Raw genomic sequence first — 14,421 nt, forward strand, 5'->3', positions numbered from 1 at the left:
TTGCCATCACTGAATATCGCAGTATCAACATCACCAGTATCCTGGAATTACCACTGATTAGAAACTGAACTGGACTAGCCATATAAAAGCTTGACTACAAGAGCAGGACAGAGGACAAAAATACTGCAGTGAGTAACTTATCTCCTGACTCCCTAAGGTCTGTTCACCATTTACAAGACACAAGTCAGAAGTGTGATTGAGTACGTCCCACTTGCCTGAATGACTGCAGCTCCAACACTTAAGAAGCTTGACACAATCAGGAAAAATCAGCCTGCTTGATTGGCACTACATTCACCACCAACACATTGTAGCAGCAGTGAGTACAATCTATGAGATGCATTTCACCAAGGCTCTGTAGCCGGTAACTTCCAAATGCACAATCATTACTATATGGAATGTAGTTACGTGGAAAGAACACCTGCCTGCTTCACTTCAAGCTATTCACAATCCAGACTTGGAAATACTTTGCTGTCCCCTCAATATCATTGAGTTAAAATTCTGGGAGTACCTGCCTAACAGTACTGTAAGTATACTTACACCAAATGAACAGCAGTTCAAAAAAAACAACTTGCCACCACTTTCGCCATGGCAACTATGGATGAGCAACACACATAGGCTCAGCCAACACTGTCAACATTCCCTGAATGAATATAAAAAGGCTAAATGCAACCCTTCAAGACCAAAACCTCAGCAGAACACATCCTCTAATTCAGCACTGACCTGGAATAAATAGATATTATTTTCAAGAAGGCTTGAATAAAACTAAAAACGTCATATCAATCCAAAGCAGGATTCTTATAAAGGTAGAGAAAATATACTTTGTATCTAATTATTGGAGGCATGTTGTTTTTCTCCTGTTGCATACCATAAGTAATATCATACCATAGATTCTTTTCTTGTAGCAATTGGATTATGATCAATATAAGAGTTATAAATATTAACTCAAACAAACCTTAGATTCACATGGTACTGCTCATGAAATAATTGCTAAGAGACTTTACAGGACTAGATGGTCAATAACAATGAAGAGTTTAACAGCAGAATGGATAAAGGTCAATAACGTAGACTTTAGGGGCTTTTGAAAGCAGGAAGATCAACAGCAAAGTGAAGTGAATGAGACAGAGTTCAGAGAACTGGAGAACATTTGACAGAAATAAAAACTGGCTCCAATGGAGTAGAGGATGGGGTGAAGCAGGTAGGCTTCATCCTTGAAGTAGATGAATGCCATCTTGGTGACAGACCTGGCGTGGGATAAGAAATACAATCTACTAGTCAACATAATATCAACACTGTACATGACCATAGGCAAATTGGTTGCAGTTCTGTAAACAATAAGTCAAAGTATTTGTTCAGTTATTCAAATTTCAAAGGCTATATTAAAATAAATAATAAATATAAAGAGACTGGGAAGCGTAGTTCAAAAACATTATTGCAAATAAAAAAGTAATATCTTTAGGCTTGCAATGCTGAACATTCATGATAAAACATACTGAAAACCAACAAGCTCAATCTGAACAAGATTGGGAGAGTATACCTGGTTTATTCAGAAAGTTGTGAAGGCTTATGAGCATGCAAAAATGTCTGTCAGCAAAGGTCTACCCAGCTTGACTCATGCAGATAAGCATCAAGAGTATGTTTAGATCCTATATGCCATGCAATTTCCTGGGAGAGGTGAAAATGAGATCAAAAGCAAAATCCAGTTAGGAAAAAGCTGCAGTTTTCTAAATACATCCTATAGATAAAATAGATCTCATATCGTATACTCTCTACCTTCCTGTAAATTTTAATTAGGTTCTCAGAGATGCCACTTAAACTTTGGAGCAGACAATCCTGTTTTTGGTTTGGCTTTTGAGTTACTAATTAATGTAGAAAAGAATTATATTTTAAAAACAATATTTTTCTTCTGACTTTCTGTCTCATGATGTGAAGGCATGGATTAGTTATTAACCTTTACCTTCAAAACGAGACTTGAGCTACATTCAGATTTTACTCCTGTTTCAGTTTTGGATTTTCTGTTCTGCATTACTGTGGTGTTCTCTTACTTTACACTGGCGTTCTTCCTTTGCTCTCCATGTTTTGTTGCTTGAGGCTGCTGCTGAACAATCATGTCCGGATTCAAATCCACCTCTGTTGGGCTGACCATGACTTTTGCTGCTCCTAGCAAAGCCGTCTTTCCTTTGTTGTAATTCTCTAACACCTAGTTTAGAGGAAATTAAATAGTTTTAAACGAATACAAGTGATGTGAATAAGTTCACATTTACTAAATTCACTTTGCAGATCATCTTTTTAAAACAGAGGTAAAGTCATATATAAATATTAAATGAAGCTAAATTGGGGACTGGTGGGTAAAATATGTTCTCTTTGGGATTTCAGTTTTATCTACTATATATTACGAAATGAATGCTTCACTTGCCTGTTAAATAAACTCAAGGCAGCTCCTTATGATTGTGAGCTATAGCATAAATTTAGCAATAAACCCATAATCTCAGTCAGTGAGCTAACAAAGACAGTTGGTGCAAAAAATTTAAAAAGTCAAAGCAATGTTTGACTTAATAAGATATCAGTTTTAAATTTCCACAGTCGATTTTTGAAAGCATTTGAAGCCCAGAAACAAGCAGTCCAACCTAACAGGACCATTTTGGGCAGCACGGTGGCACAGTGGTTAGCACTGCTGCCTCACAGCGCCAGAGACCCGGGTTCAATTCCCGCCTCAGGCGACTGACTGTGCACTGTTTGCACGTTCTCCCCGTGTCGGCGTGGGTTTCCTCCGGGTGCTCCGGTTTCCTCCCACAGTCCAAAGATGGGCAGGGCAGGTAAATTGGCCATGCTAAATTGCCCGTAGTGTTAGGTAAGGGGTAAATGCAGGGGTATGGGTGGGTTGCGCTTCGGCGGGGCGGTGTGGACTTGTTGGGCCGAAGGGCCTGTTTCCACACTGTAAGTAATCTAATCTAATCTAATCTACTATGTGCTTTACTTCTGCTAGAAAGTTATTTTGCAATCAAGTGAGTTCCACGAAAGTTTGCTGAAGTAAGTTGATTCAAATATTCCCAGTACATCCAGTACAATGTTGGTGTGGGAGCTATTAAGCTGCTATACGCCCCTGCACAGCAAACTTCCAGGTAATATCTTAAACACAATGACGAGAACTTTAAATACAATAGATGCAAAAATGTAATTGGTTCATGAGCAAAGCCATGGGAAGATTCCATATCCAATTCAACGTGCAGTACTATCTCTAACTCACTTCTTACAAGTGTTTCTGTAATAGATTTGGCCTCTGTTTTATATTTGATGAATTCTCATGTCAATACAGGAAGCCTGTACACTTCAAATGTTATCACTTTCTATGTGATTGTGATGATACAACCACATAGATGAACTCCTTTAGAAAAATAAAGTGTTATTCATCTAAAATATACCATTATTCTCCCTTACACAAGAGATGAATTGATGCTGTCAGTCAAAGATCTGAATGCTTATTTCCTCTCATCTGTTTGACCATTCTGTTGTGAGGGAAAAAATATAGTCTCAAATTGCTAATGTCACTCAAGGGAGTAATGGATGTGTGTCTTCATTTAGAAGAGCAATTACTAGACATTGCAGGTTTGAAAAATTGAGACTTGCTTTAAGTATTTTTCCTTCCCCACTGAGGACAGCAAAATGACAAGTTTGGAATACAGAATGAAACAAGAACAGGGATGACAAACCTTACCAAATAACAGTACCAACATACCCTTGTGAAATGCAAGAGAAAACTTTCTAGAAATTATTCCATTTATTTAAGTTTTATTTGTTACTTTTTAGATTAGATTAGATTACATTACAGTGTGGAAACAGGCCCTTCGGCCCAACAAGTCCACACCGACCCGCCGAAGCGAAACCCACCCATACCCCTACATTTACCCCTTACCTAACACTACGGGCAATTTAGCATGGCCAATTCACCTGACCCTGCACATCTTTTGGACTGTGGGAGGAAACCGGAGCACCCGGAGGAAACCCACGCAGACACGGGGAGAACGTGCAAACTCCACACAGTCGCCTGAGGCGGGAATTGAACCCGGGTCTCAGGCGCTGTGAGGCAGCAGTGCTAACCACTGTGCCACCGTGCCGCCCGCTTCTGGCAACAATACCAGTATAAACATAATGTAATAGAATATCACCAGCCATCTAGGTTTTGGAACAAACACAGAAAATGCTGAAGGAACTCAGGAGGTGTGGCAACATCTGTGGAGAGGAAAACAGAGTTATAACATTTCAAGTCTAATATGACTCTTGTCCAATTCTGAAGTCGTCATAGTGGACTCAAAACATTTCTCTCTCCATAGATGCTGCCAGACCTGCTGAGTTCTTCCAGCACTTTTTTGTGTTTGCTTCAGATTTCCAGCATCGGTAGTATTTTGCTTTTATTTTAAGTTTTGGAGATATTTGAAGTGGAACTAATCTCTTTTTTTAATCACAACTTTGAACAAACATGAACTGAGTAGCCTTTACCTGGCCTCCCAAACGCTACTGCATTATGCCATTTCTAACATACACTGCATTATATTCACAAACGTAATTGTTCACAAGCAAATCTATTATAACTTGAAAGCACTAGCTTTCGGAGAGCTGCTCCTTCACCAGGTGATTATCCAGTACTCTGAAAGCTAGTGCTTCCAAATAAACGTATTGGACTATAACCTGGTGTTGTATGATTTTTAACTTTGTACACTCCAGTCCAAAACCGGCATCTCCAAATTATAATAACTTGCAAGAACAAATGGAAATGTAATGATTCCCCAATTCATTAAATAAAAGATAAAATGCTAATTTTATTTTAGAACACAATTTTAATTGAAAATTAGATTTTAAAAGACAATTGCAGTTTGAACTTGCTGATTTTGCTTCACTCCTGGTGGAGACATGTTAGCCAGTGAATTACTTCATGTTAGGACAGTGTATGAAACCTTTACCATTAAATGTGCAAAGCAGGATATATTTTCATTCATTTCAAAAACTTGCTTAAAAATTAGTTGCAAATTTTCTGAAGGAAGGGTCTTGTATGGCTGTGATTGAGACACTTAGATTAGAACAAAGAGCAGTACAGCATAGAAACAACCAACTAACACATGATACCTTTCTAACACCAAAAATCTTTTGAATCTATGCACTCCATGTTCCTCTATTCCCTGCCTTTTCATGTATCTGTCAAGATGCCTCTTACATATTGCGATTGTACCTGCTCCTACCACCTCTTCTGACAGCACATTCCAGGCACTTACAATCCTATGTAAAACAACTTACCTCTCACAACTATTCCCCTTTAATCTTAAACATATGACCCCTAAAATTTTCATTACTACTCTGGAAAAAAGACTCCAACTATCAATCCCATCCATGCCTCTCAATTTTGTAAACTTTTATTAGGTCACCACTGACATTCAAATGAAAACAAACTGAGTTTGTTCAGCCCCTCCACATAGCTAATGCCATTCAAACCAGTCAAAATCCTGGTAAACCCTTTTTGTACACCCTTCAAAGGCTCCGCATTCTTCTGTCAGAACTACAGGCAATATTTCAAATATGGCCTAAAGTTTATATAGCTGCAACACGACTTGCCAATTTTTATATCATATGCTCCACCGATGATGGCAAGCATGTCGTATGCCTTCTTAACTAATTTATCCACATATATTGCCACTTTCATGAAACTGTAGATTTGTATTCCACATCTCTCTGGATGTCAATGCTTCTAAAGGTTCTGCCATTTACTGTATACTTCCCTCCTGCATGGGATCTTCCTAATGCACCATGTCGCATCTGTCCAGATTAACTTCCATCAACCCCCTCTCTGCCCAAGTCACGAGTTTATTTATATCCTGTTTTTGCCTCTGGCAATCCTCCTCACTATCCACAGCTTCCTCCAACTTGCAAGTTGTCTGAAAACTTACTAATCAGACCACCTACATTCTCCTCCAAAACACTTAAACATATATATTACAAATAGGTTTCTCACTCTACATTTCAAATACCAATTCCTTTTCTTTTCTAAAATTGCCACAATTCCACTTGGCATCTTTCTTATTTTATTAATTTCAACAGAGCAGTCTAATGGCTCTCTTATCAATCACATTCCACACCTGCTTTCTGGAAGTGCCCTGTACATTCATTTAGATCAATGTCTATCCCCCTTATTCTACCAAAAAGAAAACTTCTAAAATTCCCTGCTAAAATGTAAAATATAAATTGCTGAATAAAATATGTTCATACTCCATTTTCCTTCAGAGGTATAAATAACTGCCATCTAGACAGATAAAAATACAGAACATGCAGTATGTTTATATGCAAATAACTTTAGGCCTACTTTTGACCCATTTCTCATCTTGCTGTTGCCTTTGAAATGCTTGGTTTTTTACAGTTTGCTCAGCTCTGTAAAATTCACATACCTATAATTCATTAACAGAAAAACAAAATACTGCAAATGCTGGAACTCTAAAGTTAATACAGAAAATGCTGGAAACACTTAGCAGATCAGGCAGCACCTGTGAAGAGAGAAACAGAGTTAATGTTTCAGTTCGATGACTGCCTGTGATATGGTTGTGGAGAAAGACATTACATGGAAATGTGTTATATATTTTTAAAAAGTAAACAATAAGAGATATTGGATTTCATTCAGCATACAAAACAGAAAATTCAATTGGAGAGGGACATCAGCCAAAGACCAATGCAACACCACAGAGTGAAACAGAAAGGGACTCGACATCCGTTTAATTTTTTTCTCCTCCTGACTTTGGAAAAACTCCAAGTTATTTTGAGAAGTGTCTGCATTTGGTTATGGGTTCAGCATTATGGTTCAGTGTCCTTGTATTATAATAGTCTTTAAAATTGCAATGTTAATGTCAGTGTTATTCAATTGACAATTAGCTTGCGTAAGCCAAAACTGAAAGCAAATCATAATTCTGCAACATGGACTAACAGCAGACCATTTTCTTTTCAGTAAGACTTTAAGTAAAGCCACATCTGCTTATCAAAATTGATCAGAGACTGACTGAGGAAGATAGCAAATTTGGTTATCTGTGATACAGTGATGGCTTTCTGGGTAACACGATCTTTTGGTTTCTAAAAATGTTCAGTCTTGTTATGAGAATGAATTACGATCATTCTCACCCATTAAAAATACAATCACATAATATTAATGTTACATGTTACTCAGAAGAGCTTAATACAACAGAACAGTTGGCTTCATTATCATTAATAGTGCGTCTTCTTATGCCCATTCAGGACGTGGATGAGTGTGCTGAGGGACGGCAGCACTGATTTAAATTGTGCAATGTCAGAAGAAATTTTATTAGTTGAAATTCAGTGCATGATAGCTGTAAAGTTACTTTTCATTCAAACTTTCCTGATTACCCCAACTTATAAAAGCACATCAACTGCACATATGACATTTTTCATTGTCCACATCAAAATCCACGATGAACTGATAGAAGACTGTCCAAACCCATTCCACATTGAGCCATTTTGGCAAGAGATTTTTTCAGTCCAGCAGTCCGACTTTGATTTTAATCAAATACCAGAGATAAAAAGACAGAGGAGCTTAGTATTTGGGAGCATGTGTAGACCATTTGGCCCTTTGTGGTTTCTCCATCATTTGATAAAGTCACAGCAGATCTGCTAGTGACCTTAATTCCACTTTTTTCTCTGTCCCGTAAAGCCTTACTCCTTGGTCCATCAAAAAATCAATCAAATGAAGTCCACAAAAAGAAATATCTTCACAACATCTATCCTAATAAGTCCCCTCACGGCTGTACATGTGTCAATTCTTATTTTTTTCTAAACTCCAGTGGCTATAGGGCCAACCTATTCAATCTTTCTCCATAAGATAATCATTTTATCGAAGGGAATCAGTTGAGTGAATCGTATTTGATCTGTTTCTAAAGAAATTAAGGCATTTTTCAATTAAGGAGACTTAACACTGGATAGATTAATCCAGATAGGGTCTCAGCAAGGTCCTGCACAATTGCAATAATAGCTTTTCATTTTTATATTGCATTCCTCTTGAAATAAAGACCAACCTTCTACTTGCCTTCCTAACTGTGTGCACCAGTATACCAAGTACATCATTCATGTGCCAGGATACCCAATGTCAATATCCTGACAATGTAGAATTATATAGGAAAACAATTTATACTAGCTCACAATTTTTCTTTACATTTCTGTATTTTGTTTAATCAGCTAGGGGCAAAATCAGTTGACAAATACCTTGTGCAATCCATCCATTACAACATGAGGCATGTGCTCATTCAGCATGGCAGCAGAGATGATGACCTCATCCAAAGTCTTGTTGTCACTCCAAATAGCATAGTAAGTTGACTCTTCTTGTCCACAGCAACTGCAAAAAATTAACATGGAAGAAGATCACAACAGAATGCCCCAGAATATCACTCCCAACTGCAAAATCATTATTTTAAACGAGTAGGCGCAGATATAAAATGTATATTGACCTCTATGAAAAATGGGAGATGTAAAACATACCTGTCACCAGTTGGTCAGCTTTTTGCTACACCCCCCCGAGGAATCAGTCACACTCAACTGCACATCCCCCTTTGTAAACAAAGACAAACATAATACCTGCCTAATTTAATCAAAGGGAAAATAGTAATGTATAACCTCCAGTTATCATCTTGGGGCTTTGGGAACAGCAACAGTTGAGGTGCTACAACTGATCTCAGTAATTGTGAGCAACAATGGCAAACTTTGATTCAAGTGACCCCTAGTAGCAAGTGAACTGTGGTCATGAAATTAAAACAGTTATGCTGCCATGTGATTAAATAACCTGCGAATATGCATAGTCTTGGCTCACACCAACAACTACCATTCTTAAAAGACATGAGATACTAAAGATACTACACAATTTATTAGCAGCTGTGCAATCAAATTCCTACTTCTTTAGCTGAATAAGAACAATCTTACAAAGATACAGTCTTGCCTTAATACAAAATTTAAAGCTTTAATACAAGAAAATAGTACACTATTGAGTGTTTAAAACCTTGCAGATGAAAGAAAATGTTACAATATTGCTATTATGGAGAGTTTAAAAGTTTGAAGACAGGTTATAAGTTTGCTGACTGAGCTGATAGCTTAGTTCTCAGATATTTCTTCACTATGCTAGGTAACATCATCAGTGAGCCTCCGATGAAGTGCTGATGCTCTGTCCCGCTTACTATTTCTCTGACTTGGTCTGTTGTGGTGGGTGATATCATTTCCAGTTCTTTTTCTGAGTCGTTGGTAAATAGATCCAAATCGTTTGCTAATGGAGTTCTGGTTTGAAAGCCAAGCCTCTAGGAATTCCCATGTGTGTCTTTGTTTAACCTGTCCCAGAATGGATGTATTGTCCCAGTCAAACTGGTGTCCCTCTTCTTCTGCGTGTATGGACACTAGTGATAGTTGGCGTATTCCTTTGGTGGCTAGTTAGTGCTCCTGGTGGCGAGATTCCTGCGTGTCTGTCCAATGTAATGTTTTTTGCAGTCCATACAGGGTATTTTGTACATGACATTCGTTCTGCTGGTTGTTGGTATGGGGTCCTTTAAATTCATGAGGAGCTGTTTCAGTGCGCTGGTAGGTTTGTGGGCTACATGATGCCTAGGGGCCAGAGTAGTCTGGTCGTCGTCGACGAGATGTCTTTAATGTACGGCAGGGTGGCGAGAGTTTATGGGCGTGTTGTTCTTTTTGTTTAGGTCTGTTGTGTAGGAATCGGCGGACTGTTGTTCCTGAATACATTGTACAGGTGTGTTTTTCTTTGGCATTTCATAGTTCCTGGGTGCTCATTGTGTTGTGGCTCATTTAAATAATGTCGTAATGCAGGTTCGTTTGTGGGTGCTGGGATGGTTGCTCCTGTAATTGAATATCTGGTCTGTGCGTGCGGCTTTCCTGTAAACGCCAGTCTGTAGCTGTCCATTGGCTGTGTGTACTTCCATAACATCTAGGAAGGGGAGTCTGTTGTTCTCTTCCTCTTTGGTGAGCCTTATACCTGTAAGGATGCTGTTTATGTGTTTGTGGGTTCCTCTAATTTGGTGCGTTTCCTGCTGACAAAGGTGTCATCCACATAGTGGACACAAAGCTTGGGCTGTGGGAAGGGCTGTTTGTTCTAACCTCTGCATAATTGCTACTGCTAAGAGTCCAGACGTTGGTGATCCCATAGGTGTCCCATTGATTTGTTTGTAGGTCTTGGTGTTGAAGGTGAAGTGGGTTGTGAGGCACAGGTCTACTAGTTTGAAGAAACTGTTCTTGCTGATGGAGTTGGTGCTGAAAGGTGTTTGTGTCCTTGGTTCGTCTAGCAGTGAAGCTAGTATTTCTTTGGCTCAGGTGATGTTTATTGATGTGAATAGGGCTGTCATGTCAAAGGAAACCATGACCTCTTCATCCTCTACCTTGGTGTCTTGGATGATGTTAAGGAATTCCTGGTTGGAGTGGATGGTGTGGCTTGAATCTTCTATTAGTTGTTTCAGTTTGCATTGCAGTTCCTTTGCTAGTCAGCATGTCGCTGTACCGGGAATTGAAACTATGGGTCTGAGGGGGTTCACTTGTTTATGCACCTTTGGTAATCTGTAGAAACGGGGTGTGTAGGATCATTCAGGTTCATTCTTTGGACGTCTGTCTTGTAATTTCACCTGTCTTATGACGTTCCCTCAGGGTTGCTGTAATACGGTTTTCTAACTGTGGAGTCAGGAGCATCGCCACCTGTTGGTAGGTATCAATATCTGCGAGTAATGTGTTTGCTTTTTCAATATATTGTGTTCTTTTAAGGATGACGGTCATTGTGTCATAGAGTCACAGAGATGTAGAGCACAGAAACAGACCCTTCGGTTCAACCCGTCCATGCCAACCAGATATCCCAACTCAATCTAGTCCCACCTGCCAGCACCCAGCCCATATCCCTCTCAACCCTTCCTATTCATATACCCATCCAGATGCCTTTTAAATGTGCAATTGCACTAACCTCCACCACTTCCTCTGGCAGCTCATTCCATACATGCACCACCCTCTGTGTGAAAAAATTGCCCCTTAGGTCTCTTTTATATCTTTCCCCTCTCACCCTAAACCTATGCCCTCTAGTTCTGGACTCCCTGACCCCAGGGAAGAGACTTTGTCTATGTATCCTACCCACGCCCCTCATGATTTTATAAACCTCCATAAGATCACCCCTCAGCCTCCAATGCTCCAGGGAAAACAGCCCTACCCTACTCAGCCTCTCCCTACTGCTCAAATCCTCCAACCCCGGCAACATCCTTGTAAATCTTTTCTGAACCCTTTCAAGTTTCACATCTTTCCGATGGGATGGAGACCAGAATTGCACGCAGATTCCAAAAGTGGCCTAACCAATATCCTGTACAGCCACAACATGACCTCCCAACTCCTGTACTCAATACTGACTACTCTGATTCATAAAGAAAAGCATACCAAATCCTTCTTCACCATCCTATCTACCTGAGACTCTATTTTCAAGGAGCTATGAATCTGAACTCCAAGGTCTATTTGTTCAGCAACGCTCCCTAGGATATTACCATTAAATGTATCAGTCCTGCTAAGGTTTGGTTTGCCTAAATGCAGCACCTCGCATTTATCTAAATTAAACTCCATCTGCCACTTCTCAGCCCATTGGCCTATTTGATCAAGATTCCATTGTAATCTGAGATAACCTTCTTCGCTGTCCACTACACCTCCAATTTTAGTGTCATCTGCAAACTTACTAACTATACCTCTAATGCTCACATCTAAATCATTTATGTAAATGATGAAAAGTAGTGGACCCAGCACCAATCCTTGTGGCACTCCACTGGTCACAGGCCTCCAGTCTGAAAAATAACCCTTCACCACCATCCTCTGTCTTCTACCTTTGAGCCAGTTCTGTATCCAAATGGCTGGTTCTCTCCATATTCCGTGAGATCTAACCTTGCTTACCAGTCTCACATGGGGAGATCTGTTGAATGCCTTACTGAAGTCCATGTAGATCACATCTCCTGCTCTGCCCTCATCAATCCTCTTTGTTACTTCTTTAAAAAACTCAATCAAGTTTGAGAGACATGATTTCCCACGCACAAAGCCATGTTGACTATCCCTGTTGACTTGACTTTCCAAGTACATGTACATCCTGTTCCTTAGGATTCCCTCCAATAACTTGCCCACTATTGACATCAGGCTCACTGGTCTATAGTTCCCTGGCCTGTCCTTACCACCTTTTGCCAACAGTGGCACCAACCTCCAGTCTTCCGGCACCTCACCTGTGACTATCGATGATACAAATATTTCAGGAAGAGGCCTACCAATCACTTCCCTAGCTTCCCACACAGTTCTCGGGTACACCTGATCAGGTCCTGGGGATTTATCCACTTTTATGCATTCCAAGACATCCAGCACTTGCTCCTCTGTAATATGGACATTTTTCAAGATGTCACAATCTATTTCTCTACATTCTGTTTCTCCCATATCCTTTTCCACAGTAAATACTGATGCAAAATACTCATTTAGTATCTCCCCCATCTCCTGCGGCTCCACGCAAAGGCCACCTTGCTGATCTTTGAGGGGTCCGATTCTCTCCCTAGTTACCCCTTTGTCCTTCATGTATTTGTAAAAACATTTTGGATTCTCCTTAACGTCATTTGCCAAAGCTATCTCATGTCCCCTTTTTTGCCCTCCTGATTTCCCTCTTAAGTATACTCCTAGTGCCTTTATACTCTTCTAAGGATTCACTCGATCTATTCTGTCTATACCTGACATATGCTTCCTTCTTTTTCTTAATCAAAACCTCAATTTCTTTAGTCATCCAACATTTCCTGCAGCTACCAGCCTTTCCTTTCATTCCACCATTAAAATGCCCTTTGCTGCCCAACTCAGCATTATCATGTCACAGCTGTATTATAAAGCTGGCATTCTGTTATTGGGGTGCGGTGGGGTGGGGGGGGGGGGGGGGGGGGAGAATAGGTGGTGGTGGGGAAGACAGATGAGACAGAGAGAGTATGGGATTTCTGATAATCACAAGTACGTTTTTGCTGTTAGGAGATGTAAACACATTATGATATAATCAGATAATATAATCATGTACTAGTTTTAATATGATTTGATAATATAATACTGTGTAATAATCTGGAATGTAGACTATATGAACACTGTTAATAGAGATATAGGTAAGTAAATCCTACTGATGTTGGAAATTTAAACAAATGTAAAATTTTGGATTTTATTAATTTTTGTTTTAAAACTCACCTTCGCCTCTTTTCCTCTTACTCCTATCCTTTCTTCACCATCTTTATTTCTTTTCTGCACTTGATTTGACATTAACTTTACCCATTTTAATTTACATTTTCAGATCAGTCCTGGTGCTGCTACTTTTGCAATGTTTCAATCATATTTGTTAAGGAGATACGAAGTTGGTTGCCCTGATCACCAGGTCTCAGATGCCTGGTTTGATTAGATTCAATGTTACTAATTGACATTTCCAGCAACTTGTAAAGCAAAACAAATTCAAAACTTTTAAGATTTAAGGGAGAGTGTGACGGCAGATGTCATCAAATTGCCCTGCACAGCGAATTATAGACATTGCATCAGATCTCATTTCAAATTCTGGCTTGCTCTTTGCTGCTACCGGTCTTAATCTCTGGCACTAGATGGTGATGCAGAGCTATAATAGCACTATTGTGCAACCTGACAAATTGGAGCAAAGCCTGGACCTTAAATATAAGGAACAGGAGTAGATTATTCAGGCAATTGGGATTTTCAATTAGATCATGGTTTATCTACATGTTAATACCATTTGTCAAATTTTCTCCAGATCCCTAAAATCCCTTACCAACCAAAATCTATTAATCTAAAAACTCCAATTGTCACAGTATACACAATCATTTAAGGAAGTGTTCCAAGTTTCTGCTATAAATGGTGTTAAAAATAATTTGCTAATTTCGCTCCCAACTCTAATCTTATGTGCCTTCCTCTTGATTTCTTCCACCACAGGACAAAGAGTCTCAGTATCTACCCCAGCAAATCCATTCAACACGAGAAACATCTTAATTAGATCACACTTTAGTCTCTTACACTCAAAGAAATACACACGATTTTTTATGCAACCCCTGTTTTCATAATTTAATCCGTAAGTTGAGTTCCGATATTATTTGAAACTTGGTTGCCCTGCCCCAAAACCAGCTATTTTTTTTTAATATGATATGCAAAACTAAATGTAAATTTTACAGTGTCTTATCAAAGCTTAGTAAAACAGAAATATCACTTCCTCCCTTTACAGTTTTTACCTCTTGATATAAAGGCCAATACTGTACCAGCCTTTATTTATTTGCACCTGTCTTCTGGCTTTTAATTATTTCAGTACTTGGACTACCAAATCTCTGCTTCTTTGCAGTCTCTAGTTTATCATTTTGTAAAAACCTGTGT

The 14,421-nt window shown here is 39.2% G+C and overlaps 1 protein-coding gene across 8 annotated transcripts in view; it reads right to left on the reverse strand.

The window, feature by feature from the left end:
* Positions 1–14,421, reverse strand: part of dagla (diacylglycerol lipase, alpha) — a 329,798-nt gene that overhangs the window by 25,956 nt on the left and 289,421 nt on the right. For all 8 annotated transcript variants that reach the window (XM_087996619.1, XM_087996615.1, XM_087996617.1 and 5 more), the window contains 2 exons: positions 8,245–8,374; positions 2,043–2,197 (listed from right to left, as the gene is read on the reverse strand). In XM_087996619.1, the coding sequence (XP_087852745.1) occupies positions 2,043–2,197; positions 8,245–8,374 (285 nt within the window). The remainder of the gene's footprint in view (positions 1–2,042; positions 2,198–8,244; positions 8,375–14,421) is intronic.

The sequence above is a fragment of the Chiloscyllium plagiosum genome, unplaced genomic scaffold, assembly GCF_037043375.1.
Source record: "Chiloscyllium plagiosum isolate Xiang-an unplaced genomic scaffold, Cpla_swu_hap1 HiC_scaffold_18, whole genome shotgun sequence".
Lineage (NCBI taxonomy): Eukaryota > Metazoa > Chordata > Chondrichthyes > Orectolobiformes > Hemiscylliidae > Chiloscyllium > Chiloscyllium plagiosum.